Source organism: Netta rufina (genome assembly GCF_964035555.1).
Source record: "Netta rufina genome assembly, chromosome: 1".
Taxonomy (NCBI): Eukaryota; Metazoa; Chordata; class Aves; order Anseriformes; family Anatidae; genus Netta; species Netta rufina.
Window position 1 is genome coordinate 194,005,481 of NC_140123.1, and position 27,024 is coordinate 194,032,504.

Genomic DNA, 27,024 nt, shown 5'->3' on the forward strand with positions numbered 1-27,024 from the left:
GATGCATCTGGATTGAATCTTCTTACCCAACGTGTATGTCAGACCATTAGAATTTGCTTCTTTAGGAATAATTCTGACTGGCCTTTCATGAGTGTAAAGTTCCATGGTTTTGTTCCCACAAAACAATGACCAAGTATGTACATCTTGTGTATCTCACTGAAAGTTGGTGCAGAGCCAGCTCCTGCTCCTTTCAGAGGAGAATATTCACTTATGCTTATCCCTGAGAAGCTATTTCAGTAAGTGTCTCCGTACATAAAGTGAAAAAAGATGTGAAAAAGAAGTGTTTACACTTTCTGCAACTGCAATATGAATATGAACTTTCTGATGAAGAAAGAATCAGAAGTGAGTACACGAAGATGTAGGACAAAGCATGTGGTCATGGATCTAGGGCAGGCAGGAAGAAGAAAAGATAAGGAAGTAACTAATAAGAAAGTAAAATGGTAAGTCCGTCTTTAAAGGTGAAATCAAAGGATATGAGTTTATGGAAAAATCTGTAGAAAGTTGCCCCATTTTATGCTGTACATCTTAGTTATTCTTTGATTATATAAAGAATATTGAAATTATATGAGAAGAAAATGCATATTAAGAGGTCTTTAATACTGTTAAGGTAAAATGCAGAAAGTTGTAAAATGGCAAAAAAAATCTTGATCTTAGAGTGTTAATTCATTTACTTGTTTGCGGGTACTATAGCAGTATGTAAACGATTATGTGATCATATATTTTGTAAATAGGATCTCATTCATAGCTCAGACAATGCTCACTTTATGAGCAGCATTTTCATATTTCATATTTTCATTGATGCTTGTGTGCCTTCAGGTCTTATTTAAGCAGAATTAAAATTGTGAAAATAAGTTAGAAAATCATATTTCCTTCTTATACTATTCACTTATTTGTTGTGTCCTTAATGTTTTGCAAAAATTTCGTATCTTCACCAGCTTTTTTGGAGATCTTGGGTATTTTCATCATAGGCATAGAGCCAGGGATCCAGAGTTGAAGAAAGCAAACAAAGCAACATTTCCTTTGTGAAATATAACTTAAAGTCTACTCCCACATTATTTGCAAATAGCACTTAAGAGCAAATTCAGAACCTAACTTTGAAGGATATTTTAGATATGTATGTAGACTAACTATGCCAGTAAAAACAAGATAAACATATCTCCCAGGCATTGAAATCTTGGCTTCAGCTTGGGCTGCGTACCCTAGCTGAGAATGTAGTGATTAAGTCATCATGTCTAAGGCTAATTCTGAAGGTATTTTGATTTCTCTTACACACAGAAAAAAAAAAATACACACACACACACACACACACAAAACAAACTAACAAACAAACAAAAAAAAACAGACAGCAACATACACATTTAAAAAAAAAAAACAAACAAAAAAAAACAAAACAGTTTTGGGGTTTAGAATATTCCTGTATTGCTGTTAATCTCTGTAAAGCAAGGATTGAAATAGAAAAGGTACACAGCCAATTTTTATGAATTCTGAATTGTTCATTCTAACTGGTCCTACATTTAAACATTCACATTCAAATATTTTGTGATATAAAACAAGAACATAAAGCCCAAGAAGCACTACCTTGGTACAGCTATATTGGTAGAAAAAAAAAAATAATCTAATAAAACAAAAACAAAACAGCTTGAGTTATGATAAAAATGAAATGTCTAAAATGTTGGCCTGTAAAACAAATTTCAGACTTTGATTCTAGTTTCTTTGCATCTGTTAACATAAGACTTATGAAAATCACATACAGTCACACAACTTTTGATCATCAAAAAGTTAATATTTACAAGTGATCAACTATATTTTAGTGCCTGAATTCCTGCTTAATGTAAAGAAAAAGTGGCCATAGTCTGGTTACTACGGACTCTTTTTCACAATGAAAAATCAGCAAGTGTATTTATGTATCTCTGCATGTACATGTGGCATTTATCCATGTAGTCCTTAGTCTGTTTACCTCAGGAATAATTCTAGAAAGGTTTTGAAAAGCTTCAAGCAGTCAGTTTTTTTTATTCAATCTGCAATATAAATATTTCCTTCTTTCTCCTTTAGAGATTTTACTTGTGGAGGTAGAATTTTCATTCCAATATATTCCAAATTATGTCAGCTTTAGGCCAAGATTAGAAAAATGTGGAAGACCAGTTCAGTGACAAATATAATTTATCTTACCATGGTTTTAGGCTGGAAATGATAGAAGAGAAGAGATTCTCAATGAAGCCAATGCCACAAAGTGTTCTGGTATACTCATATCATGGCACCATTAAGTGAAGACGTACTGGTTTGGGTTATTTTATTCTTGAGTTCACAAATCTGCAGTTCCTTAAAGCAAAAGTTTCCACATTGAGCTGTAGTAGAAGTATGGAGCAGAATTTTATTCTAATGAACAGACTGTATAATATATCAGCCTCAGCAATGGAAAATAGCCTCTTAATGCAGCTCTTCTTTTTCCAGTGGAATTCACGGCCTACAGCTGAGTGACTTCACTGCTAATGAAGGGTACATAGAACAACTGAAGAGCCTGAAATGGATAAAAGGATTGACATAAATGTATTGTAAATTGAGAAAAATAGAATAGGCATGTTAACAAAGAATGACAGCTCTGTTTGTTGCCTTTTCAGGAGTTCTGCAAGGGCACAAAACACCTAGAATATTGTCACATCTCCAATTGCCCTCAGCTGACAGATGAAGCTGTGAAATATTTGGCATTTTACTGTCACAGGCTAGCATCTGTCAGCATAGCTTGTTGTCCAAAGGTATGTGTGTCCACAGGTAAGAACTGGGACAGTAACTTTGGCATCGCTATTGCAAAGAATTACATTTTATTTCATTTAAAAATTTGACCTGCTGGTATCTATGTCTTGTCACAGTTCTACAATGCACTCATCTAACTTTAAAATCAGAGCCTAAGTTCATCTGACTAAAGTTCTGAGACTCGGTTCTTTAGAGTATTTGGCATTCTTCTAATGGTTGCAGTTAGGAGATAAAGGTGCCTATACTGGATCAGGTAAAAGCCTGTCCCTCCAGAAGCTCGTGTCACAGGGAGGGTGAAGAGAGAAAGGCTTTTAGTGCTGCTTCCCGCAGATATTCTCAGCTTCTGCTGTTTTGGGTGATTCCAAAAGATGGTGTCTTTGTTTTAGTAACACCTAGTGTTTTCATGCTTTGTTGTTGTTTCTGAACCCAGGTAAAGCCAGCCCCATTAGACTCTGCCTAGCTCAACTCTCAGCCAAACCTCTTAATATAATGCATAAGAAAAGCTAGATGCCTAAGAAATACATTTTCAAAAACTGGCATAAGTGCAAGCTCTGTAACCAGAGATGAAACAGTGCTCATAGCAGCAGAAACTGTTCATAGCAGCAACCAGTCCGGAGAAACTTGCTGCTGAACCACAGTTACATGCCTCATGAACATGCTGTATGCCCTCTCCAGGATGTAGGCCAAGAAAGTTGCTCTGGGTCTCTCAATAGCCCTTAGTTATCTTATGGATACCTACAGTACACCATTAATTATTTTATGTATGGGTCTCACTCTCCTATATCCATTGCTTTTTGATAGATATCAAGCTATTTTTTCGTAACAACAGTAATAATAGAGGTTTTTTCAACATTGTTGTAACATTGGTTACAACATAGCTAAATTAGGTATTTTTTGCAAACCTTGCTTTCCATTGTACCTTATAGACATATCACACACAAAAATAGCATAAAATATCAGTGGATACATTTAGGCTGGAAATTGGGATAGTTTGGAATAGAGGCCAAGTATCATGTAATGTTAATTCCCTTCTTAAGAAGGGAATCACACAACTGGATCATATTTTGTTATTCCTTCAAACAGGAACAAGAATTAAACTTAGTGACCTAGTAATCCCCTTCCAACACTTTGTTTCTAAGTAGTATCGTTTTCTTTAAAAGGTTAAAATCCAATCTGTTAACTACCATATTCAGAAAAGAACATCCAAACTTTTTAAAATAAACCTACACAGAAGTTTACAAGTTTTTTTTTATTATTATTATTTTATTTTATTTATTTTTGACTTGAATCCAGCTTGCAACCCCATAAAATGAGCTGGGTACACCTGTGTTAAAACTAATGGGTGATTCAAATCCTTTGGCAAACTCTAGTATAAACTGAGGGGATCCAGCTGCTACATAAGAAAATATTTTCCACTGAGAGACTGTTTAAAAATGTTCAGGAGATTAAACTAAGAATGAACCTTTTCCAAAGGGTATATGTTAATGCTTCTGACAGTCATGTTGTGCAGTATCAGCTATATATACATATATATAACAACAGTACAAAAACAACTGGATTAAAAAAAAAAACAAAACTTAGCAAGAGAACATGGAAAACACAATGAGGAAACGCATGTCTGATAAGAGTGTTTGGGCATGTGCTGTGCAGGTTACTATAACATTAGAATAGCTTATCACTTTAATCGTATCTACAGGGGCAAATTAATTTTCATCGAATAAACCCCACTGGCTTCAGTGAAAGTGCAGTGAGCCTCCTTGTCATGCTTCTGTCCACCTAGGACAGGGACAAGTCATTCAGCAAATGCTGAAAATATTCAGCAGGGCAATTCTCAGTCTTATGCAAGGAATAAGCCTGTTTCAAGAGTAATCAGGTTCAAAAAAATGAAGTTGCTGTGGGAAACATTTCCTCTCCATGAAAAAATACAGCAAGAATTGAAAATAAATCAATAAATCTCTGGTTCGATGATCCAGGTATTTAAATAGCAAAGATCTGAAGACACTGTTCAATGGACGGTGAATTCTGGAATTCAGTCCTGTGGAGGGATTAGACTTAAGTGTGTGATGAATGTAGATTTCTCTTAAATGCATTGATACTGAATACTGATTTTGGTCAGCAAATTTTGTTTATTTCATTAGGAATATTAGGATGTTCATCTTTTGATAAATTTATTAGACTATTTCGGATCTTAACATAGCTAAATAGGATTTTTTTTTGTCCCACAAACCAAGGTCCCAGCTTTGTCATGCCTCCTTGTTCATTTTAGATTCTCAGTGACTGGCTGTTCAGTGCAAGTGAAACCCACTTCTCCCTCCACCATTCCACTCCATTGGAGTCAGAAACATGCTGATTTTAATCAAGTATCTTTTAAATATCTCTAGCAGGTCCCCGCTTGACTTTTGGTCCTGACTGAACAAGGCTATTAAACTGTGTTAGTTTATTCCTGACTGTTCCCACAAAGGTCAGTGGAGCTTTTAAATAACTTGCCTGAGTGCTTTTGCACTTTGAAGACTCAGTGTCTCACATGTTTCTCAAATAAGTCTTCTAGCATTAATGGCTACGAATATAATTTTAGAAAAATGCAACTGTGAGATGAAACTAAGCAGCTCTACTTCAGAGCTAAACAAACACAACTAAATGTTAGTAAGTGTTTGCTGTGAGACTCATTTGTAACAGGGAACCGAGATACAAAATTGGTATAACTAAACTCTAAGCGCATCCTAATAGTTCAGTGAGAACAATGCAATACCTGGAAAGGTTAAAGGCCTTTGCATGTGCCAAGTGCAAAATCATGATGTTGGGAATGTTAAACTACTCTGACTAGGTGAAAAGCATCCCGTAGGACTTTAGACTGTGCTGAAAACACGTTTAACTGATATCTAATATGCTCCTGATATTTAAGTGACAGTTCCTGTAGAGCTTTTAGCAGAGATTCAGAATTCTGCTGCGCCAGAAACTTTATTTCCACAGGGTTATTTTAAAACATCATTTTCTCACAAATCAGACACAATCAAACACAAATCGTGTGCTATGTTGTTTTTTCTTCCAGCTGTCCCATAATCTTCTAACTTCTGTGTGCATTGTTGTTTCATTTACAGATGACTGAAACCTGTATCCAATACTTGGCCACAGCTTGCCTTTATCTCCATTTCTTGGATGTCTCCAGTTGCATTAATCTTACAAAGCACTGAAATGTCGTTGGAAAGGGCGAAAGCAACTCCAGATTCTCAAGATGCTGTACTGTAGAAATATTACCAAGTAAGAGAATATTTCCTAATCTTAATTTAGGTTTAAACCCAAAAACATAAGGTCTTTCTTCATTGACATCTTCTTGCTCCTTTCATCTTCATCTTGCTCCTTTAACTGGGGGTGTGGGAGGTTGGGGACTATCCACATTGCTGCCTTAGGATTTGTATGGCTCCATGTAGATATCTATATACTCTAGTGTCAGCCAGAAGTGAAGAGAAATAGGGACACCATCTGTCTTTATGGCACAAAAGGTACTGCTAGGGAAGGTTATACAGACACAGGGTATCAACTCAGAGAAACATGGAATCTGAGGGAGAAAACCAGGCTGGGCCTAATATGCTCAGCCATCATGCTGAGTACTTGAGCTCACTCAGTTTGTGGGAGCCTGTGGGAGTATATTTCCCAACAACTGAATGTCAGTATAGGGCAGAAGTAGATTTGAGCATTGTTGTGGACATGTGTTCAAAATATAGCATGGAAACAGCGAATGAGTCAAGGTATCATAAACACAGTTTCATGAAGTATAAGTGAAACATTCTACAATTGGAAAAAACAGGTCATTTACCACAAAACAGTCCAATTTCTCCACTGTTGTAAATGGTCCTGTACTCTTGTTTCCTCATGGAGTCCATTTTGGTCAGTTTTCAATTCGAGTTTTCAGCTCTGTGTCTCCAAGATGCGGATCAATCACCCTTCCATTGTGTTTAAGAGCATAACAGAGCGGTCACCTTACACCTAGCTGCACAGTGGCCAGACACTCCAATGGTACTGAAACTGTTTGGAAAAGAGCTAAAGTTTAAGGAGGATTGATAATTCTGAGTATAAAACTCAATCAAGCTTTAATACTTCAATAAGAGTAAGAAATATGTACATTAGATTATATAGTGAGGGTATCCACACCAGGAGAATGCTAACCCTACTCTTACAGTGCTTACAAGACCACTGTAGAGTGAGCACTCCTTGCTAAATCATTCCAGAGTTTAATAGTCACTTCAGAGACTACAAAACTCATGCAGATGCTTAGCAACTTAAAAGATATTTTATGTGCTTCATGCTTTCCAAACCCTCCTTGGTTTATTTCCCTCTGCCTCACCACAGACAATTCTGCTCTCATTACCTCTTTTTTTTTTTTTTTTTTTTTTTTTTACTTGTCAGGCCTCTTTTTATTTTCTCTCTGGCCTAGCATGTCATTTTAGACATTTTAGAACTTCCTTCTCAAAACATCTACTTCTAATTAGATTGCTAGCTATGTATTAGCTATGGAAAGTGTCACTAGCAATTGAAAAAAAATATTCTAAATGTACTACTCTTCATATGAAAAAAAAAAAATAATTAAAATACTTTTAACTTCCTAATAACTTTCTGATTTACAGTTTTTCTCATATTAAGCCTCAAGGGATTTTCTCTAATTCCAGATTACTGTTGTTGATTTCATTTTTCTGTGCCTTTATATCTTTGTTTAGAGCACTAAGCAGCCTTTTTGAGCTATGGTTGCTTATACATCCTCCTGTAGAAATGAGATGTAATAGGAATGAAAGTCTGAGCAGGTTCCAATTTGATTGGTGTGCCATGGTCAAAGAGCTGAGTTGATTTCTCAGAAACTCACTTGCAATAGTTTGGATTTTGCATGATCCAAGATTGTGCCTCTGCCTGAATCCTGTATGCTATGGGGTCTCTGAACATCTTGATTAAACTCTTCTGTCTCGGCCAAGGAATTTCCCAATCGGTTATTTTTACTGTAAAGAAAACCCTAGAGAGTCACAGATTTTTCAAAACAAAAAGCAGCCCTGAGACACACATCTCCACCCAGTGTTATCTTTCCCCTCTTTGTGATTTTTACAACTAGAAAAACTACCAACTCAACTTTCTCAATCTTGATTTTCTGGTATGTGATGGTGGTTGGTTCTTTTCCTTGCTAGCCTCAGGTTCTGATCCTTTGCCCTGTATGTTCAGAGATAGGAAACACCCTTTGCAATTTGAGTCAGGTGGCTCAACCATGTAAAATAATTCAGTACAGAAGGTTCTTTACTTGTTCTTTCTAACACAGCTGAAGAGCCTCCCTAGACCTAGGCAGGCTGCAGAATGCACTGACTATGTCAAGATCAGAGTGGCTTTTCAACTGCCACCAAATGCAATGATATTCAGAAAATAGAAGGGAGTTCACAGTGAGATTCAGATATATTCTACATCCTGTATGTGTCACAGTTGCTAAAAGACCTTTTTTAATTGTAGTTTAAAGTCAATATTGGGAAGATAAAACATTTGCTTTTTGCCGATAACTGCATCAAAAACATAGTAAAATATGGCAGCGATTCTAAGCTGTTGGTTATATTGCAGCAGATTTTAAGTAACGACATCAAAAGCAATGATAGTGCTGTCACTTCCATGTCACAATGTACTTTTATAAAGCTACGTAGTTCATTCACAACCTGCATGTTTTTATTCATGAAATGTAAGTAACAGATTGTCACAAAAATGAACAACAGGTCCTCATTCTCTGTTTTCAGGCTAACTCCTAAAGCCTTATTCAGATTCTTAGATATTCACAGAATATATTGGAAAAAGCTGCTTTCAGGTGTAATTTATATACTACAGGCAAGAAACATACATTTCAGAGATATTTCGTTCCCTAGTCAAGAAGATGGAAGATATATCTCTTTAAAAAATTAGACAAATCTGGAGAACTAAACATGCTATGAACTAAACTTTCATTCTAAATTAGCAATAGAATAAATGTTTTTAATTTGAAGTTGCTATGTTATAGCAAAATCTGTAAATCATGTATACTTTTTTTTGCCAAAGGAATTCCCCAGTGCTTATTATTAAACACTAACCAGTCCTAGCAGACATCTTAATTGAATGAGCCTTGCAAGTATCGAGGCATATCTCATGTGCTATCACATACTTTTTCAAAGCTTCATTTTTACCATTAGATTAAAATAGAAAACATATGCAACCACAAAGTTCTTGAAGTTCCAGTCCAATGCAGCTTCATAGGAAATAGTTATGAGCATAAAAATTGTCCATTCTTTCCAGTATCAGGTAGCATTTGAGCTTATATTTGCCAGCATACTAGCCTGGTGCCAGGTTTATCTAAATGTTAAATTTAAAAATTGGCCTATGGACTGACAATCCTGCTGCATATTTCTGTATCTAGAGGCTAATGGCCTTTTAATTAATGACATAAATAATCATGGATAATCTAACTGTGGGACTGATACTGGTGCAATTTATTTCTCCTATTAGAGGAAGGGAAAGCCAACTCTCCATGTTTTAAAATGTGGCTTCTGTAGGAAAAGGCTGTGTCAGTTGTGATTCACTTAGGAGTAATCCTGCAAGAGGCAGCACATTGACAGCTTCAGAGAAACTTCACTCTTCATTGTAACATTCTCATTAAACTTCAAAACACCAAGTACTATTTAAAGGTAGCTGAAGAGCTGAGAAAGGTGTAGGTCTCTATTAACCTTATTCAGTGCAAAATTGCCATCAGAAGGCCTTGCTAGCCAGAGCAGTGCTTCTAACCAAAAGGGCATCAGGTACGCTGGTTCTACCAAAAGCTGCTCTTTGAGATAAAAAGGAAATGCTTCCTTCTTTTTGTCAGTTTTTTTTAATCTTATGACTGCTTCTTTAACAAATGACTCATCAACAATTACTTTTACAATTCTTGCCTCTTAAATGGAAATGATATTCCTTCTTAATTGCTAAAATACGTTAGACATTTGGAGAACATTTTCATTTTTGGTTTTGGTTTGGTTTGGTTTTTGATGGTTGCTGTTGGTTAGAAAGGAGATTGCAAGAACTCTATTTTCTTGAAAGAGCAAATATTTTCCAATATTCAGGTCTCAAGACATGAAGGATTTGGGAGTCCAACACCCACATAACCAGAAATGAAGACAGCCTACACGTGAGTTGGTAAAGTACTAAGAATACTCTTAAGTTTTATTCTGAGACAGCCACCAAAAATATCATAGCACTGTCTTCTCATGCACTATAAATTGACCTTCAGGTGTGACACAGGCAGAAACTTCAAGGCTAAATGGAAGCTCCTGGACTGCCATGTTTCAGTTTTCATGTGCACTTGAAATGTATACTCTAAAATAGCACAGCTACAGTAGCTGGCATGAACCTCGGAATACTCCAAATTTTATGTAATCTGACCACTTCTTGTAAGCTGGAGGATGCTTGCAGGATGCTTGCTGCTTTTATTGCTAGCTGCCTTGTCTCCACTTGCTTCTGCAGCTTAGTTTCTCATGCATTTTTTTACAGTTTCTCCATGTCTAGAGTTTTCTTTTTCAAAACTTTTCATTCTTGATTTTTATTTATTTATTTATTTATTTATTTATTTGTGACCTCACCTTATAACCTCGAAATCTCTGCTTTAATTATAAGAGACACAGTCAAATATTTCTGAATTTTGGAACAGTTCAAAAGTCAGACCATGATGCAGAACTGTATTTCCTGGCTAACCCCTCTCAGTGAAGGGACTGAAACTTTGGGTAAGGATTGAATTACTTATTCCAATATTGCTCAAGCCATGGTTTTGGTCCAGTAATTTTGTCTGACTTATACCATGTGATACTTGCTTCTAAAGATAATTGTAATTACTTACTGAAATGCTTTTATTCATCAGTGTGCTCATTTAAGATACCATATAAACAAATAGACAGGCCCTATCATGGTATGGCGTATCTTAAATAAACAATGCATTTTGCCATGTGTTGATGATTAACAAATGGCTGTTTCTGGCAAACTAATCAACTGTAGCTCCAGGCATGGGACAGCAAAAGTTTCCAAAAAAAATTGTAACAGCTCTCCCTATACATGCTTCAGACAGGCACTATACATTAGTTTCCATGAAAAACAGGAATTTGGACTTGGATGAGATGATTTTTATTTTATAGCTTAGAGCTTATAGCTCGTATAATTTGTGCACACATTCCTCAACAGTACAGGCCTCCCTAATATAAAAACAGATCCAGCCTTGTGTTCATGTGGCTAATACAGTGTGTCAGTGTTCTACCTAAAAAAATACCCTGCTGTGGTTGAAAAGGAGGCCTCCCTGCCTCACTAATTGTGTTCCTTTTCCAACCCTCACCTCTTCCCCTTTCCTGCTGTGGTGCTGCAAGCATGACAGCTGTGTATGTCTGGCTCTTTTGTAACCACCTTCTTGGTTTTTACTTAGAAAAGCAACAAATAATAATATTACTGATATCGTAGTGACATTACTGTCAGATAACAGACACTTCCATTTGGATTTTTTTTTTCCTAGTGCAGTCTATAGGCCATATACCATATGAGCTGAGAAGGGAGGAGAGCCACCATGCAGTGGCTGTGACACACCAGGCCAGGCTGAGTCTCCTGAAGAGGATGGGAGATGTGGAGCCATCTCTTCCCCAGCCAGCACATGTGTGTGCTCGGCCCCAGGGAGCTTTCTGGCCTGCAGGCAGCGAGGCAAGAGCCAGAGGGGAGGGAGGCTGGGGGGCGGCTGCTCTGTGCAGCTGGGAGCAGGCCAAGAGCCAAGTTGCAGAAGCGGTGGAAAGAAACAGGCTTTCAAAAGACTGCAAGCGATGGGTCGAGTTTCTTCACCTCAGGGGAGCCAATGGAAGCTGCTGGGCTGATAGGGAGACACGGTGCCTGGAAAGAAGGGAGAGGGGAGGGTTGCTCGTGAACTTATCGTTAAGGTCTGTCACTCAGCAGGCCTGACTTTCCCCCATTTCTGTGTTCGTTGTTTCTGTGTTCTAACAACACTGCAAGGGGGCTGTGGCCACAAAATGCTGGGGCAGATCAGAGGGGTCATAGAAGTAGGAAATGGGCGACAGCTGAGCAGGACAGGGAGACATGGCACAGGCCATGCTTTTGGGCCCCAAAAGCAATCCTCTTCTGGATCAGCTATCGCAGGCTCCAGTCAAGTAGGAACAAACACAGATGAGGGCCACCAAGGCTGTCAAAGGGCTGGAGCACAGGGTGTGAAACAAGCACCCGGGAGAATTGGTTTGTTCAGCCATGAGGAGAAGGGATGAGGTGGGAGAGGCATTACTGCTGCCTGCAACTCCGGGACCAGGGGATACAGAAGAGAGGAGAGAGTGAGACTCTTCTCAGAGGTGCACACTGCTGGGATGAGGTAACAGACACAAGCTGGCATACAGAGCGCCCTGATTCCACACAACAAAGCTATTTTTTAATCAGTAGGCTGTTCAGACACTAGAACCGGATCCCAGAGAGGCCGTGCGATCTCCATCCCTGGAGATGTTCAGGGCTCAGCTGGCATAGCCATGCCCACCTGGTCTAGCTGGAGCTGGTTCATGCAGCACCAGGGCTAAGTGGTCTCCACAGGCCCCTTCCAACCCAATTTATTCTGTGACTCTAACCAGTTACCATCTTTCCTAGTTTCCACGACACCTCTTATAATATTGAGAGCCTCAGTTAAGACAAAGAAGCTTTTAATGTTCTTTGTAGGAACAGCCTCTGCAAAATGCTTTTCCCCTTGACATATATATTGTTTTAAACTTTTGCTGCAGGCAAGCTGCCTTGAAATATACAGCCAAGTTGGAGAAACAAGAATATAACGATGCTGATCCTCCTGCCCGGCTTGGGTATGGCAGGGGTGGTAACACCTTCACCAAAAAACACAGGTCAGAGCCTGACTAAACAAACTCTTCCAAATGAAGAATGAAGAAATTGTGCAACACCTTACAGCTCAAGGTTGGTGTTGTTGTGTTTTTATTTATTTATTTTCCCACAAGAGCATGAAAAGAACACGGTGTTTTTCTTAAAATTAATCATCCTTTAATAAAAGACTGTTTATTGAATTAGTAAGCATGCATTGTGAACCTTTCTTGCAACATGTATGCCTTCAAGCAAGACAGCTGCATTGAAACGCATTACTGACTTTCAGATGTTGGTTCAAGCTGTCTTCATCTTTCAATATGGAGAAGTTTTTGTAGTCTCACGCAGAGTAAGCAATAAATAAATCTGTATGTGCTTGGGGTTCTCGTTTGCCAGGAAGGTCTTCTCCAGAACATAAACACTCAGACTTCCCACAGAATTTCACACTCATCAAGTAGTGCTCTTGAACAAGGAAGCACAGTGACTGCCTATTTGTTAATACACAACTATACGTGCACATTTATGCACAGTTTTAAGCACAGTTCTACTTTTCAACAGTCACATGCGCACCCAGAGCACTAATTATTACAAAGGCCTCTCAGGCTGCAAGTTCACCTCTCTAAGCCAGCTGATGGTTACATTTTCAGATCTGAACTGCAGGCTAGCTGGCAGCTGACAAAGCCAGGAGCTTCAAAGGAAAAGGAGCACAGATGAGAAAAGTGTTATGGACAAATTTTTCTCCAGCTGTAAGAACATGTTTTCCCCTGAAATGGGCCATGAGCATACATGGGATATGCCCTTCAAATCATGATTACTGATACCCTACTAATCTTTCCTTGTCTAGAGATATAGTTTCACCTCATTATAGCAAAAGAAAGCATTATTCAAATGTCTTTGGTGGAAACTTCCAAACATTTAACTTCCTTCAGCTCATTGTTGGCATTTTATGTTAAAGTTCTAGTGGCCTCAGCATTTATTAGCTTAGAAGGAATATAATCAGAGTAGCTTCACTGGTAGCATCATTTTTCTGATGGCTTATTTAAACTCGTAGGAAATAACTGGCTACCCTGATGTTTAATTACAGCACGTTTTAGAATATGAATGCATTATCTTGCTGAATTTTGAACATGGAGGAAATAACATGCTTTCCTACTATGTTTTCCCTTAAATAGCTGATGCAGCAGTCCCAAGAAATAAGACCTTAATTGCTGAGGCTGACAATCTTTGTATTCTGGGTGAATAATGAAACCATTGAATGGACTCAATTTTGTGAAATATCTACTACACTTATTTTCAAATACAGTATAAATTTAGGAGTGCTTCTTTTACTTCGTCTGCTGCAATGCTCAGGAAGTAATAGTTTCAAAAAATGTTCAGGAAACCTAAAAGTCTTATACATTTATTAAATTTATATATTTTTTAACAGTAGTATAATATTTTTTAGTAATAACTAGTAATATTATATTGCTTTCAGTAATTATATTATTACTGTTTTATATATTAGCATATTAAAATACATATATAATTTGCCATAGACAACAGTGGCCACCCCATCCAAGCAAACAGTACACACAAAGGGAAACAATGTGGAATTTTTTACCACCCTTAATTAAAGTAAAAATGCTGCCCTTTACTTCTGCAGAACATTAACAAGGGGCAACTTCCCCTTTTGGAATCCGATAGGAAAGGGGAAGCTCATTTTATGTTGATTATGATCTAAAGTACATACACACATATATACAATTTAAAACCCAAGATGACACTCTAAATTCTTCTACTCTCCATCCACTCAGTTGGCAGGTATTCCTGCATTTCGGTTGTAAAACACAAACTTCAGTACTTCTTTTACAAGAGGCCCTACATAAACGGAAAGGCTTTTAAAAGCTCCATTAATTTTACTGTGTGCTTGTATCACAGTAACACAAAATCCTCCACAAAAACAATGGTCTCTTGTGCAGGGCACACAGACTTCCTTCGCCTACCTCTGCCTTTCTGCCTCCAAGAGCTTAGAGTCCGGTCATGCAAGGCTGACAGTAAATTACTGGAAACATAGCAAACAGATTAAATTAATTAGCCCAATAGCTTCCAATAATAGCTTTTATTTTAGGAGAATATTCAAATGAAATCTATCTGAAGTCCTGGCGGTGGAGTGTTCTTTCTTGAAATCAACCAGACCTCTTGCACTTTTGAGAATTTATTTTTTAAGTTTTTCTATATAGACAAATGGTAGACAGAGCTAGACTTGCTAATTCTATCCACAAGTGGTTCAGGACAACACAGAATTGGTGTCATCATTTCATACAAGTAGTTTGACACATAAAGTGCCCATTGACAAGGCAGAAACTGCTTAGGAGTTAAACACAAAACAAGTAAAAATTACAGCTCTGAAAGTGGTTTTATCCTATCCAAAATACACAATTTGGTTGAAGAAAATTCTCCACATTTTGCATAAACCAATATAAGTCCCACAGGAAAGATATATTTCTTTAAAATATGTAATATAGCTTGCAGAGCAGATTACCTTAAAAGTAAATTTTCATATTTTCAAATACCAGGTGTTTTAAGTGCTTTTTGTGTGGTTCTGTTTTTGTTTTTGTTTTGTTTTGTTTTTTATAGCCCCCAACTTTTATTTGAAAGTTACCAGCTTTTAGACTGACTTGGATATACAAATTCTGAATATGTAAAATGGTGTAGTTCCTAAAAGACAGGAAAAGTAAACCAAACCTATTAACAATCAGCCACAGTCACAGGCAAATCTTAGTTTAAAAAGCCCTCGTTTTAAATAGTGTTTGTCTCTTATAAGAATTTGTATCAACAATGTTTCTTAGTTTTAGAGAAATGTTCCTTTACAATTTCTTGATTTGATCGCTTTGGCTATTTTGCCTTTATGAAATCTTCAGCTTGACAGACTGGATCCAGCTTTGGCTTTTAAGACGTACTTCGCCACTTTCTGTGTCAGCCTTGATCCACTTGTCTGCTTCATTACTTTGATTCATGTGACCTGGAAAAGAGAGTTCTGTTTAGTTTCTTCTGGCACTCAGTAAACCTATCACTTTCATACCACATTTCTTCAAGCTTCCTGGAAATATTTTTAAAACTTTTTGGGTAGAATTTATGTATATTTAACCAGAGCTTCTGACACTTCCTTTTTGATATAGTTCTTTGCATACATCCCATTTCCTATATTTTGTTATTACAGTATTTTTTTACTGTGTTTTTTCTATTATACAATATCATAGACGTATTTCCTAGCCCATAATAAAAACCACATCAAACGTGGGTCTGGTTAGGTAATATGAAGTTTTCATCACTGTTGTAAACATGGAAAAGAGATGCTGTAGGCCCTGGTGATCCAAATGACTAGATGTGTTACTATTGCTGCTTTCTTATGCTAATGGCTTAAAAACCCCCACAACCCTGAGCTGTCTGCCTTCTTATATGTTTCATATAAACTTAGCAAGCAAGGTCACACTTGGAAAAACTCACTGTGTAACAAAGGAGAAAGTTCAACTTACCCTCATTTTACAATTTAGAAATTGAGGCCAAGAGAGATTAAGTGACCTTCCAAATTATACAAAAGATTTGTGACCAAATTGGGAATTAAACAGATTTTTTAAGTCCCAAATTGGTACCTTTATCAGAAGATCAACCTTCACTCTGGTTTATTTTTACAAAATATCTTTTATTATTATTTCAGTGTTCATGTGCCTGAGCGAATTCTAAGTTTAGAACTAATTTGAGCCTGGAATAGCATGAGAGATGGCAGGAAGGCAGATTCTGAAACAACTTTACAAACATGCTCTGCTCTGACCTGTAACACAGCTGAAGTAAAATTTTGGCCATGTCAAAAACAGTGGCGAAACTCCAACTGACATCACTGCATTGGTTTCCACAACTCAAGCCAACGTGCCAGAATTTTTCAATTGCATTTCAGCTTTTTGGTACTGCTAACTGGGATTACTTTCCGGTTATGGGCCAAGCCCACATCAATGCACTAGCAGGCTGAGGCACTGTTTAGAAATACGGGATTTTCAGAGGAGTCCAACACTGACTGAGTTCGCCCATTGAATGAAGAAGTATTTCTGTAACCTTTACTGACAGACTGCAACACGCCTTCAAGGATCTCCACGCAGATGTCCTAGCACAATTTCTGCACTGCTGGCTACAGCATGGTAGCAGGATTCTCAAGCACACCACACATTTACTACATCCATCTTACTCGAAAGGTAGGATCTGGAAGGCAGAATCCACAGTTAAATCCTCCACCTAACTATGGACTTAAAATAAATCTATGATGATCATCAGAAAGTTGAACAAGTGTGCTGTATTCAATGATTCAATTGCCCAGAGAGCTGCTTTGAATCAGTGATTTGTACTAGTACTGGATCAGAGAATAGAGAACAGAAATGAACACAAGTGTCTCTAGCCCTTAAAGTATTAGAACAGTCTGAATTTTAAACAGGAAATAGCCTCCAGGTGTCAAAAATATGAAGGAACAAAGTAATGCAAAAGAAAATTTCTGCTGATCCCTTAGCAGTCGAGCACTAAAAAACACAGTTATTTTTCTAAGGGGAGAAGACACAACAAATGCAGGACAATGATGTATTTTCAGAAAGTGCATACTGGAGTGCTTGGTCCTACTCATTGCCCCTCTCTCATGTTTTTGTCACCATGCACACTTCTGCAGAAGGAACAAACACTGATGCACAGAATCAGCCCTGTTCATTCCGTCCTGATACATTTTTGTTACAATGATAAAGAAGAGTTTTGAAGAAACACAGAGACAAATTAATGAGTCATTTCAATGCTCAGTTATTGTCTGAGCTCTGTTTCTCATTTTGTATTTGCTACGTGAACTTAGAAAAATGTTTTGTTCCTTATGCTTCTTTTGGAGATTTGCCTGTGAAGGGAATGCAAAAATGTAAGACCGCCTGCAGCAAACTCAGTATCAAGTTCCATTCCCCAGGGATGCAGATCTTCAAAGTATTTTAAGGTTATTAATCCTATTGCCAGTAGCAGGTTCAAATCAAGCTTCAGATATTTAAATGGCTTTGTCTAGGAGGCGCTAATCAAGCAACACGGCTTAGCTGGAGACTTTGGTCACAATTTGGTCCTAGCTATATTCACTGCCCATACTGTGGGAACATAAGAGGATTTTGAGGATGACTTTGCCAGAGTGATTAAATCACGAAAGCCAACCGACTCTTGGATTGAGAATATGAAAAGAAAGGATTTAATTTCAAAACCCACCAATCAAGACAACAGCATGAACTTGGGAAAAGGTAGATGCACCAGCATGCTACGTAGCCAACTTTTTAGTGTAAGACTTGGGAAAAGGGAAGTTTTTTAAATGCTGTTCACTGGTGTTGTCAGCACTGTGGTGCATCTATCTCAACAATGCTGTGAACAGCTTGAATTAAACGTAAGCTGAAACCAATAAAAATCTGTAGGATAGTGTTTCATCTAATGTATTTTTTAAAATTTGGACTAACTTCTTATTTGACTTGAAGGAACGTAATTGTTTCCAGATAGAGCCTTTTTTGTTTGTTTGTTTGTTTTGTGATATAATTTAAGGATCAAAGCTTCACAAAGGGACAGTGTTTAGAGGGACAGCGTAAAACTGTAAAACAAAGCTCTTCTCACTCAATTCCACTGGCAAAGACTCAATAAAAAATGCTTCTAGGAAAGAAGCAAGGTTTTGAAGAAGCGCCTTGAGAACAGAAAAAAACAATGAGAAAACAGCAAGCAGTGTTACGCCTTGGATCAGAGCTGTGACTGAATGCAGCAGAGACAAGTCAGCTGCAGAGGGGGGAAAGGGAGTGGTAGGCTTTTGCAGCTGTTAAGTTTCAGAACCTTAAGTTGCAGCCGAGGACTGATACAAGCTCTTTCAGTTATTTCCCTTTTAAAGGCAAGTGTTTGCTTCATGATATTCACTGCTCCTGCAACTGTGTTTGTGTTTAACCCATGCAACTAAAAATGGAGAGGTTACCCTAAATGCTACAGAATTTCTGATACCAAAAGCAATAAATACATCCACAAAGCCTTGTACACGGTGTAAAACGCTCAGTCAGCTCTCTTATTGTACATTGGCTAAGCTGAACCTCAAAACAACCCCAAAGGTGAGCCCCCAGCACTTCACAGGCAGCTCTCCCAGTACCATGGGATGAGGAGCTGTTCTGTGAGCCGTGAGAAGTTACTGCTGAAGGAGACTGAGGTACGAAACAATCCGTCTAAATCACAGACAGTGCAGAGAAGAATCCAGACAATCTCCTACAGATGCAAAGCCCTTATTATGTCAGTGCATGCCTGAGTGGATGCTTGTGAGTGGAAAGGTGCCGCTCACCACCAGCTACCTGGAGAACTAGATAGGGTGAAAAGACTTGCACAGAGTTATTGGAGAAACTTGAAGAGTCAGAGATAGGATGGTGGTATCAATGCCCATCTTTCCAAAGGGATCTGATATCTGGACAGACTCACTCTCTCCAGAGGTGTATGAGGAAGAAGGCCACCTAATGAGTTCCTAGTGATTAAAGGAATAGTTGGACAATGGCTCAACCCATACAGTAGAGGCAACATGTATCTGGAAACTTTCACAGGAAAAAAAAGGGTTAGAGAAGACAACAGGAGATTCCTCCCCATCCCCAGGACAGACAACTTAGGAAAAGTATAAGTTGATGTGAGAGAGCCCTATTGTGCGTGTGCATGGTCACCAGATAGTTTACAGAAACACTGTTTGGATATGGCTCAGTGAAGTGTTAGTGCTGTAGATTGGTGGGATTAGTAAGAAAAGCTAAGAAACCTGTAAACTGCTGCAGCTGTTGTCACGCTGGCTGAAATAAAGAAGCAGATATGTTTCTTGACTTGGGAGAAGAAAAACCTTCACGGTAAATACATTTATTCTTTGTAAGAGGGCAGAAAGATATGAAAAGGGTGGTTTTCTAACCTCTTGGAAGTTTATAGTAAAGACAAACAAACATCCAGTCACTGAGCAGCACCTGTGACACGGTGGGACTTTCACCAAGGAGACTCATGCAACTACCGAAAACCAGATGGAGCAAGAAAACACCAAAGTTAAAAGCTCACTTGGCTCCAAGTAGATGGATGGCATCAGGTCAAAGGTGGCTGCAGGGTATGAATCTGGCACTGGAACTGGGACCAAGGGTACAAAAAGATCTGGAATCAGATGAGTCGCTGGCACCACTCAAGAGGCAGAAGATTTACACCATGTAAATCTGGATTATATTCCAGTTAGATTTGGAAATTGATACCATCAGCTACAAGGATCCAAAGGAATGACTGCAAGACTTTTTCCAGTGAACTTACAGCTGTCAACACACAAGCTAGCACAGTTTGCATGCCCACTGGCTGCAATCATTTACTCCCCAGATTTATCCACCCACATGCCTCACAACCTTCCTTGCAGACACTTTAAAGTAGGTGGGAGCAGATGGCCACATCAGCTTAGGACAAGAGGAGGCAGGGCTGAAGGCAATTTCCAGAGGATCCAATTAACCTGACATGCCTGACTGGGCTGTTTTTCAAAAATCTGCAGTACTGCAAGTACTACGTCCTCTCCTGACAGTTACTTCCCTTACAATTACTACCATAAAGCTTATCTTACTATTTAGCTAAGCCTTCTTTACTGCAAGGTCAAATTGAAATTTCTAGTTGCATCACCTGTGTGCAGAGAACAATGCATTTTTCCCACCTCTGCAGCAATTTCTTACATAGTGAGGAAGTTCACCTTCCCTCAATCTCATTTTCTTTAGAAGAAAACAAGACTGGTTTTTATTCTCATGTTTTTAGGCCTCTGAGTATTTGTTCTTCTTCAAAGTTTCTGCAGTTGTCCACATCCTTTTCAAAGTGGACTCCAAACTGGACACATTCCAGCAAAGTGTTACTAACGCCATGTAAAGCCATGGGACTGAGTTTTACAGAACAGTTCTGTTAATACACTATTTTTTATTTTATTTCTTTTGCAACTGTATAACATTCTTTCTTCCCATTTACCAATGTTTCTACTGAAACACTCCTTACCTTGGGAAGGCACAGGTTTCTACCTTTGCACTTTGAACTTACATATCACTCACTTTTAATTTTAATCTTTCCTTTTAACGTGTTTGTAACCCTTAAGAGTCTCCTAAGCTTAGACCTTCTAGTGGCCTTCCAGTACCTGAAGGGAGCCTAAAGAAAAAAGCTGGGCTGGGACCCTTTGTCAAGGGATGTAGTGATACAACAAAGACGAATGGCTTTAAATTATAAGAAGGTAGGTTTAGATTAGATATCAGGAAGAAAGTCTTTACTCTGAGGGTGGTGAGGCCCTGGCACAGGCTGCCCAGAGAAGCTGTGGATGCCCCACCCCTGGAGGTGTCCAAGGCCAGGCTGGATGGGGCTTTGGGCAACCTGGGCTGGTGGGAGGTGTCCCCACCTGTAGCAGGGGGTGGCACTGGGTGGTCTTTAGGGTTCCTTCCAACCATCCTGTGATTCTACGCTCCTTTTCTGCTTAAATCACAGAATCGCTTATCAGATTGCTACCATTCCTAATTCCATATTTAGTTCCAGATATAGTTAATGGTCTCTGCAGGCTTCTTAAATGAGCTGATATAAGAATACAGGCAGACCTGGAGAAACAGGTAAGGCAGAGTCATTTAGCAGCAAGATTTAAGGGCTTGAGAAGGCTACAGAACCTTGTCATAAGAACCCTCTCTTCCTACCCTTTCCACCAAGGAATGTAAAAAAAATGTCTTAACATGATTACCACCAGAAGTTACTGGTATTATTCAAATACTCTCAAACTAGATGGCCAAAGAAATGGTTTACAGATAGAAGCTGGAGCAGGGCTTAGCATGAAAAATCTGGTTTTGTAACTGTCATTATACCACCCTACAAGAGTGCCTATTGATGTCAAGGAAACAGATGCCTTATCCTTGCAGATTATCCTTGCAAAAGAACAAACTCCCTGGCACTGCTTCTATCCCTTCTTTGACAGGCGTGCCAATTTTGCAGGCAAGTCCTTTACTCTTTCTTCTAAAAAATAAAACACCTTTTCACAGTCTCATCACTCTGCCTCTGAAGCTCTCACTCGAGGCTCTTATCTTCTTGCTTTGACTACACCCAGATCTTTTCCTTGGCTATCTTGCAGAACCCTGGATGTCATTGCTTGGGGGACTGTAGCATGTTGCCTTCCTCACTCAGTGTGGAAGTGGGAGCCTTGAAGCAAGGTGAGGACATGGGTGATAGCTGCAGTAAGAGCAGGAGCGAAGGCCTTCCTGGAGCAGGTGATAGTGAGGTGCACATTCACTCAACCCACAGCGCTCTCACTGGAGAGCCTCCTCTCTAACCTCTCACACGATATTCCCAGAGGCAAGGAAAGCTTCCTGAAGGCAGCCAGTTCCAGTGTTATCCACATGAGAACTGGCCAGTCTCTGAAAAGCCATCTATTTTTAAACAAACCTTTGACCTCAGAAGCATAAAAATCTTAGCTGCCATGCCTCTCGTAATAAGGTTTTTTTTTTTCCCACTCAGCAAAACCCCTCCCCTCTCCCCATTTTATGTTTATTTAGTTGCAGCTAAACAAAGATCACTATAGACTCTGTAGCTAAAACTTAAACAGTAAACAATGTTTTTATGATATACAAACAGCATTAAAAGTTATTTTAATTATTTCAGTGTCTACCTGTAGAAGAATATTCTTATATATCACCTTTAAGAAGAGATTGTTGAGAACGAAGGGACAAGTGCTTGGCTGCAGAAAGAAAAGTATCCCTTTGGGTAAAGTAAAGAGAAGGAGAAGCAGGAAGCTTCTCCCTTGCCATGTCGAAGGAACATTACTAACTTACTTGGCAAAGAAAGCCAAAGAGCTATTTTCAGAAGGGTAAGAAAAGGAACAAAGCACATGCCAAAACCAAATAATTCATCTCCCTTCAGGTTTGTTGCTTCTTATAGAGCAGAGAAAAGAGCAGGAGAATCTGATCATTGGTTGTATTATGAGAGAAAACACTCAACAGAGCTAAATCCCTGGTGTAAGATGAAGACTAGCCATTTCAGCCCAGCATTAGTTTAGCTGAATTGCATCCTGCAGAAAATTCCTCCCAGGGTCTATTTTCCATTTACCTGTATTCCGATCATTTTTCATCTGCATGTAATAGTTTTTTTGCACAATGCTGTAACCTCTTAAAACCAACTATGATCAGTGGCCAAATGCTGGTGCTGATTTTGGCTTTGAGATCCGTATATGTGAGGGTTAGCTAATTTGGAGCCGCTTTTCGCCTAAACTGCCAGGATCATTTATATACAGTATGGTAGGCTGAAAAATTGCTTCCACTTCAGCGATGACTGTGCTATATAAACACTGACTGGATCACGAACCCAGAGAAGCCATTCATCTGTGTATATTCGAAACACTGATCTTATCTTTAGCATTGCCAGAGCAGCAAGATGACCGGCCAGTGGTCCTCATTCACTGGGGATTGTGTTGCTTTACTGCTGAGGCTGTTCGTTACCTAGAGCATGACTGGAATCTGGGACCCTTCTGCAGGTTACTAGCCCGAGGAGTTTTAACCATTGTTTTTAAAAAGCTGTAGTTAATTACCACTAATAAACTTGGATGCTAATTACTGTTCAAGGTAGGAAGAGATATGCCTATACATTTCAAGACTATTGCATACAAGCAGGTTACATATTATGATTATGTACGTACACTTCTAACATTTCCTGACATTGAGGACTTAAGAATTACCTTTTTAAATGGGGGGAAGAAAAGAAATTTTGCACATATTCTCATAGCTTTAAAACAAAGAAAAACTCAAAGCCTCACCCACTCTGTTATTATATCAGGTCATACTGACATAACACTTCCACAAACAAAGCTGGAGCCTTCAGACATTACATTAACATTGCCTCTTGAGCAAAGTGAGTAATTGGTAACACTAACAGCCTTAAATTCTGGATGGACAGGTCTGGAGGAAGGAGAGAAATACACACCCTGACAATGAATTGTAGGACTGTTTTCTGAAGCAGGAAACAGCAAGACTCGGGGTTTCCATGTTCAATTTTAAATGCATTAGAATAATGTTTCCAGGAACCACAGGCACCTTTCCATGTACTCTATTCCTCCATACTCCAACTTCTGCTCTTCTCTCAGTTATCTCCCACCCATCACTTCTCAGACTAACCCACTCTGTTTAACACTTATACCATACATTTATAAATATGCCACACACACCTTTTAATTCACCCTCCCACCCAACAGAGATGCACGAAGACCAATTTTCATTGTATTTTAATAGACATTCCCTGGTGATTTATTATATGTGATTGCTTAAGCCAACAAAGCAATGGGTCAAATTCAGCCTTGACTTACTTCCCACAAATTCACTGGAATAATGCTGAGGGTGAATTAGGCTCTAAGATTTTTGTTAGAGCAGCAGTTGTTTGTATTCACAAATCATTTACCAAACAAAACAAAAGAGCCATCTAGTAACATGGAGAGTTCAATGCCACAAGCAGATGTGTGAAGCTGAAACAGATGAAATAGGAAGAGGCCAAGAGCAATAAACTCAAACGAAAGTGTAGATGTCTTTGAATGAGGCCAGACAGACATTTAATGGTAGCCAAGATTAGTAAGCCTTACCACTTAAAGTAACGTGATCATCTTTGGAGGCACTTTGTGTATCTTTTAACTGGATCTCTGAGCTCACATCCACTTTTCTTCCAGACAACTCTAAATAGGCTTTGAGAGAGGCAGGTACCTTGACTGTAATAGAACCTGATATAAATTTAAATGAAAGCGAGTTAGATCAACATTGGGATCAAATCACAAAACAGGCAATTATTTAGATAAGGTAAATCACAATTTTTTAAGAGCCTTCAGACACACTTTTTTTCCTGTCAAAGGATAAACACAGATACATTATTCTGGTTATGTCAAATGAAGGCATGTCACATTTATAAAATGGGATCACAGTATTTCTTCAGACGCTATGAAAATTAACATACACTCCTAGCATCTCACTAGATCTCACTAGAGGACCTTATTGTGGGGATTGCCAAGGGAAGCAAATAAAACAGACTTCAACAAGTATTATGACTCTAGTTTCATTTTCTAGTTGCATATTGACATCCCTGAGCATGGACATGGTATTTGATGATGAATCCAGCACGCAGTACAATACAAGCACATTATAAAGGAATTGCTTCTCTGGAACAATGGGATGCCACTTACAGTGTGTTAACACTAGCAGAAAAAAATGGAAATTCTGACATCTGCTTCCCCAAAATACATGCTTCTATGCATCAGATTGAAGGCAAGTCCTGGGCCCCCAACCTACCACTGTTAGTCATACTTGGAATTAGTCACAATGTTTGGAGGTTGCATCCTGCACATTGAAACAAAACCCAGCAGTACTTAAAATATAAGCTCTGTAGACACACTTCTTAGCTTCTATCCAATTTCAACAATCACCATAGAAAATCACAAACATTTATTTAAATATATCTCCAACACTGAAACAGAACGTGATGATAAAACTGATGTAATAACTGTGTAGCAGTCAGAATGCAACCCTAACTATGCAATTTAAATTCAGACTAATCAATTGCCTGGAATACTCCTGAAGAAGAAATAACTGCCAGTAGAATTTAGGCCTAAATTTTGCTGGATTCACAGAAGCCTTAGGATAAGAAAGGAGAAAGGTCTTTTCTTTAGGTCCTCCTTGGAAAGTAGCTCAGTGATATGACTCACAAAATCCAACACATGCAGTTAATTTATCACAGACTGGACATTTTCTACTCAGCAGCTGTCAGCAGCTACTCCAAAGTTACAGGGTAAACGAAAACAGAATTTTATCAACTTTGCCTATACTAAACTGTGCTGCCAGAAGAGATGTCAGGCAATGTTTTGAAAGTAACATGAATTAGCTTTTATTAAATACATTCTTCTTTGCTACTAATTTAAAGAGACATAACTTAGTGATTCAAAATGTATCTAAGAAATAATACAAAAATAAACTTATTTGTACCAATGGAACCACCTTAGTATGTGCAGAAGAATGGCACATATGATTCCAATGTATTTCCTTCATTATTTCCCTTCTGATTAACTGCTAAATTTTAGTAGGGCATAAGATTATCTCATAGACAACCAGAGGAAACTACCAAATACTGTATTCCTTTAAAACACCATCATGTTAACACAAGAATGCTGTAGTTTTTGTTGTTGTTGTTGTTGTTTGTTTGTTTGTTTTCTCCAAAAGTAAGATAAACAAGATGTCTTCAGGGCTTTGTTATTTACAATATCATAACTTCTGAATGGCAAAACTATGAATCCAACTTTAGGAGTGACCTTTTAACTAGAAAGCAAAGTTCCAGCAAGTAATCATGACGAAAAAACAAAAAGGAAGAATGGTTGAGTAAGACACTCATCTCTGTTTTTCTGCCTATTTCAATAATTGGATATTTCATCAGGAAAAGGCAAGAAAAAGCAATATAATGCGTGATGTTTGCCCTTATGTACACATATATAAGATATACATATATATATATATAAAAATAATATACATACTAGTATCATAGAGTAAACTTTTTCAAGACAAAGACTGTAATTAAAGTCAACTCTGCAGAAGTCTGCTGGGCAGACTGACAAGATAAAGGATTAAAGATATAAAAATCCTGTAATCCATTTTAAGTATCATTGTCCCTTACAGAGTTTACTCTACTAGAAGTATCTAGTAACGAGGTAAAGAAACGAGGTAATGAAGAATCATGAAACTATCTTTTCTAGACACATGAACAAAAATCTCTAATCTTTCTTTTACATCATTAGTTGCTACAAAAACGTATTTGTTGCAGTTTGCTAACCTTTCTGGGATTTCAGATCCACTTCTCTTAGTTGACTGACATAAACATCTATTGACCCTTGACGTGTAGAAGCTTTTAGACTTCCATCCGATGAATCTAAAAAGAAAAAGAAGGGATTTGTGTATCATTCGTTGATTTAAAAATGTGCTGTTGTTCACTCTGTTTAAATAAATATTTGCTAGAATCTTCCTTTGTTGTTTGAACTGACTTTATCAATTTTTGTATGTTGAAGCAGTTGATGCTTCTACTCATTTACTGAATGTCAGACTTTGCTCAGAAAAACAGGTTTCTCAGTAAAACTTATCTTCCCAATCTGGAATTATGGCATGCACTGGTCCCAAAGCCAAACCCCTTCAGGACTTGTAGGATCTACTGCAGCTCAACAATGCTCTTTCTGCCCAAGTATAACAATGCCTACTTCTTTCCACAAGGACAAATTCACATTTGTATTCTGATTGAGCATAAAACCTGAAACATTTAAGATTTATTTTAATTTCCAAAAGAGTTCATTTGTTTGGACTTTGCACAGAGGAAACTTTACCCAGGAAAGTTACCACATGC

The 27,024-nt window shown here is 38.3% G+C and overlaps 2 protein-coding genes across 2 annotated transcripts in view; one reads left to right on the forward strand and one right to left on the reverse strand.

Annotated features, from left to right (window-relative positions):
• Positions 1–12,673, forward strand: part of FBXL13 (F-box and leucine rich repeat protein 13) — a gene marked incomplete at both ends in the record, with an annotated part of 35,967 nt that extends 23,294 nt beyond the window's left edge. The window contains 5 exon segments of the mRNA XM_084306334.1: positions 2,619–2,753; positions 5,850–5,934; positions 5,937–6,009; positions 12,519–12,611; positions 12,613–12,673. Coding sequence (XP_084162460.1) covers positions 2,619–2,753; positions 5,850–5,934; positions 5,937–6,009; positions 12,519–12,611; positions 12,613–12,673 — 447 coding nt within the window.
• Positions 12,674–15,105: 2,432 nt separating this feature from the next.
• FAM185A (family with sequence similarity 185 member A) overlaps positions 15,106–27,024 on the reverse strand; it is a 48,311-nt gene continuing 36,392 nt past the window's right edge. The window contains exons 6-8 of the mRNA XM_084305915.1: positions 26,464–26,559; positions 24,239–24,373; positions 15,106–15,607 (exon numbers count right to left, since the gene is read on the reverse strand). Of these exons, the coding sequence (XP_084162041.1) occupies positions 15,492–15,607; positions 24,239–24,373; positions 26,464–26,559 (347 nt within the window). The 3' untranslated portion in view covers positions 15,106–15,491. The remainder of the gene's footprint in view (positions 15,608–24,238; positions 24,374–26,463; positions 26,560–27,024) is intronic.